Raw genomic sequence first — 3,887 nt, 5'->3', positions numbered from 1 at the left:
GCAGTAGGCAGGAGAGAATGCAGAACAGATACATAAGAACCTTCTGTCCGCCTCCCCTCCTTTTCCAGCACTTCCCCATATTCCGTTATTTCTATGTCTTCAGGAAAAAGGGACGATCACTGGGAGACAATTTTTAAGACTGCTCAAATGAGTTTGTTTTAAACTTCAAATGCATCACTTTCTCTGTAACCTGATACACCAACTACGTTAAAAACGACGACAGCCACAGCTTTACACTGGTGCTAAACCAGAAACAGACGTCTATGAAATGGTTCGTTCTATAGCTAAGCAATCATGTTTTGGACAGTAATGGTTTTGAGATGAATAATATAGGTATTTGGGAAGGGTACCGATTCCTGGATTCCCTCACCTCCCCTTCCTGCAACCCTCTGCGTGGGGAGCAGCAAACATCAGCCCATAAAGGTGGCAGATCACAGTTTAATCTAATTTACTTTTATTTGGAGGAGGCTGCTCTTAAGGGAAAGCTCCTAACAGAGACTCCGGAGCTTGACTCTCGGAAGCCTGTTAAGGAGTTTCAGAGGCGCCTGCCAGGCTCGTGACTCAACACAAAAACCACATTGCTCCAGTCACCACAACATCAGAAAAAGAATCTAAAAATTTAAAAACAAAAACACAAAAACAGCAATTTGTTTCTCTCACTCTCTCCCGCCCGATGTTTGCGCGCAAAAGTTTGCAAGTACAAGGTTGCGCAGTGTTTCTCCTCTAGACTCAGACAATGTTCGAGTCCAGCAGTGGAGGGTGAGGGAGGCACTACTTCTGACTCCTGCCCCCAGCACACAGACACTGGGGCTCCCTAGTCCTGGTCTCCTCCTTCCTAGAGGGCTTCGAAGGGCGCCCAACTCTCACCGAGATTCCTGCGGCCGTGCGGCCTGGGCGCTGGGGCACTGGGGCTGGGGCTGAGGAGAGATGCTGAGACTGGGAGGAAGTCTCCCTTCCCGGGCGGAGGCGGCAGCAGGGGCCGCGGGTGGCACGGTCACCCCCGGAGCTTGCTGGAGCAGCTCTTCTTTGGCTCCCTCCCCAGGCGATACCACGCAGTCCTGCTCCGGCTCCTTGCCTCCAGCCCCTGCTCCTGCTCCTGTAGCCCCACCTCGCTTCTTGTCCTCTTCTTTCTTCCACTTCATCCGGCGGTTCTGGAACCAGATCTTGATGTGTCGCTCGGTCAGGTTCAGCATTACCGCCAATTCCACCCGGCGAGGCCGAGAGATGTACTTGTTAAAGAGGAATTCCTTCTCCAATTCTAGCAGCTGCGCCCTGGTATAGGCGGTCCTCGTGCGCTTGTTCTCCTCCGGCTCCACCACGTAGGAGCCGCCTGTTAGGGACCGGATGGACGCACGTTAGTGACATTTGTTCATTTAGCCCTTACGGCCGACCCACACTCTCAAAGCAGATTAAACAGCAACTACCTGGAATGCGGTCTTATTCGTTATTGCACTTACCACCGCAACCATCACTAATTAAGGTTACTGCTAAGTTACTCTGTATAACTTTTAAGTTTGCAAAGAACTGTCCATACTATATCTCTTTCGAACTTCACGAAATCCATGGGTGCTATAGGCATTAGCAGTCTCACTTTATATAGGAGAAAACGGAGGCTATTCCTGGTCATTATTAAGTTCGCTTTTATATCTTTTTTTTTTTAATGTAATTTCATTGGCCTAAAAAATTCCCAGTGAGGGAATGCAGATCTGCCACTTTCAATTTATAGTCCTGAAAATTAGGCTGCTCGAAGGGACGGAGATTTAAAGTCATTTATTTCCACAGAGTCACACGGACCAACAACTTGTCAGGCTGAATTTGAACCCTAAGGCTTTCTGATTTGGAGATTGGCTTCCTACCATTCTTTTTGGTAGTACTTTTTGGGAGACTTTTTGGGAGTACTAGTTCATCCACCTATCCACTCGAGTTTTAAACAATAGTCCAATCAAGTGATTGACTACTCTCAGAGTTCTCGTTTGCACCCTGTAGAATTGTGCAGCAATGGATGGCGTCCTATATAATAATAGCTTTCACCCCGAATCAGATTCAACTCCTTTGAGCCGGGATTGAGAAAACACGGTGGAGAAAGACTAGACTCGGAGAACCAGGCCTCCTCTCTTTCCGGGTTCGTCGGAGGTGAGGCGAAATGGGCTGAAGGTAAAGTGAAAGGGCTACTGCCTGATTTGTATCCTACACCAGCGTCCCAGAAGTGGTGACCAGAGTAGGCCGAGAGCTACATCTGTCTTGTAATTTAGGGGAATGGTGTCTCTGAATAGCTCAGGTGGGGTTTTTATTATTCTATAGGATTAAATAACAAACTATTCTTTTAGCATGAGCGAGGAATGCCCTACGTTCAAGAGGGGAAATGAATCTTGATCCGTGGAGATTTGGTCCATTTCCACTTAAGTTTCTTCCCTTTGAACTGAAGTAGGAGGGCCTGGAAAATGTTCAGTGTGCTGGTATGAAAGAGAGGGAGTCAGTTCAGTTTTACTAGTCAGAAAAACCCTGATTAAACTCTCAAACGTAAAAGGGAGTAGAGGGAAAGTGTGGGGGAAAAAACCAAACTAGAGACAAATTGGCTAACAATTTCCCTGGTCCTACATTCAGAAAGGTGGCAAAAATGGCAGGGATCTGGGGGATCCCTTGTTTTTAGTGGGGTTCAATCTTCAAGGGTCTCAGAGTCTGGAAGAAAGTTTGGACCCAGAACAGAAGTGACCTATCTCTCCCCTTTGCCACCAGCCCCCCCCCCCCCAAACACTTCCATTAGTGGAAGGCATAATTTAAATCAAATCCACATTCTCACTGTCACTAGAATCTGGAGATGCCAAGATCCCTCCTAAGACTACACACACACACACACATGATCTTTTAGTCTGGGTGTGAGCATTCCCCTCCCCATAAATGACACCCAGTGCAGAAACTTAGTTTGCTCTTGTAAGTTGCAGCATTTCTGTACTCTGCTTCAAGGTCATATCCCCTGTCATTCCAACCAGATTTTTCAAAGACCTCCTCAGCCTACCCTTAACTTGATATCTTTATCAGGGTTCTGAGTTCTACAGGCACAAAAAGGTAGTCAAAAGGTACTGTAGTTAATTTTGTTTTAAAGGCTCTATGCAAGTGACTCCCATTCTCCAGCTTCTACTTTGGCTGGGTTATTATTATTCTGTCTACAAAAACTCAGAGGCAGCAAGACTTCTGTTCCCTTGCTTTGCTGCAGGGGACCCAGAGCTTTGGAGATACTGAAGTGAGAGATCTTAGGGGATAATGGACAATGTACTTTTTGCAGAGTGGGCACGAATAATTTTTAAAATGTCTTTGTTTTCAATAATTTCTCCTCATCATAGTAATTTGGAGTGGTGAACATGACTGATCTCTAAGTTTCCCAGCACTTATGATTAATAAAACTTTAATACTAAATCATGATAGGAGTAGATGGGAGTCCTGTACTACCTAGAAGCCAGGAGACAATTTTTGATCACTATCCCCTGGTTACCCTGTACCTCTTTTGACCATCCTCTTCTATCACAGTCTAGCCATTTCCTAAGTTCATAGATTTCTTGTTCCCAGACATTTCAAGAGGTCAAGGCCTAAGGACCACTCCCTGGATGTAACAAGAGAGAGACAGAGAGAGAGAGAGAGACAGAGAGAGAGACAGAGAGAGAGAGAGAGAGAGAGAGAGAGAGAGAGAGAGAGAGAGAGAGAGAGAGAGAGAGAGAGAGAGAGAGAGAGAGAGAGAGAGAGAGAGAGAGAGAGATAGAGAGAGAGAGAGAGAGAGAGAGAGAGAGAGAGAGAGAGAGAGAGAGAGAGACAGAGAGAGAGAGAGACAGAGAGAGAGAGACAGAGAGACAGAGAGAGAGAGACAGAGAGACAGAGAGACAGAGAGACAGAGA

General features: G+C 46.4%; 1 protein-coding gene across 1 annotated transcript in view; it reads right to left on the bottom strand.

Annotated features, from left to right (window-relative positions):
- Nucleotides 1–863: 863 nt before the first annotated feature.
- PDX1 (pancreatic and duodenal homeobox 1) overlaps nucleotides 864–3,887 on the bottom strand; it is a 6,197-nt gene continuing 3,173 nt past the window's right edge. The window contains exon 2 of the mRNA XM_069080239.1: nucleotides 864–1,330. Coding sequence (XP_068936340.1) covers nucleotides 864–1,330 — 467 coding nt within the window. The remainder of the gene's footprint in view (nucleotides 1,331–3,887) is intronic.

This window comes from Petaurus breviceps, unplaced genomic scaffold (genome assembly GCF_028583685.1).
Source record: "Petaurus breviceps papuanus isolate PSGF00001 unplaced genomic scaffold, PetGlider_PUasm1.0 91133, whole genome shotgun sequence".
Taxonomy (NCBI): domain Eukaryota; kingdom Metazoa; phylum Chordata; class Mammalia; order Diprotodontia; family Petauridae; genus Petaurus; species Petaurus breviceps.
The sequence above is the reverse complement of the archived record's forward strand: the minus strand, read 5'-3'. Positions and strand labels throughout refer to the sequence as shown.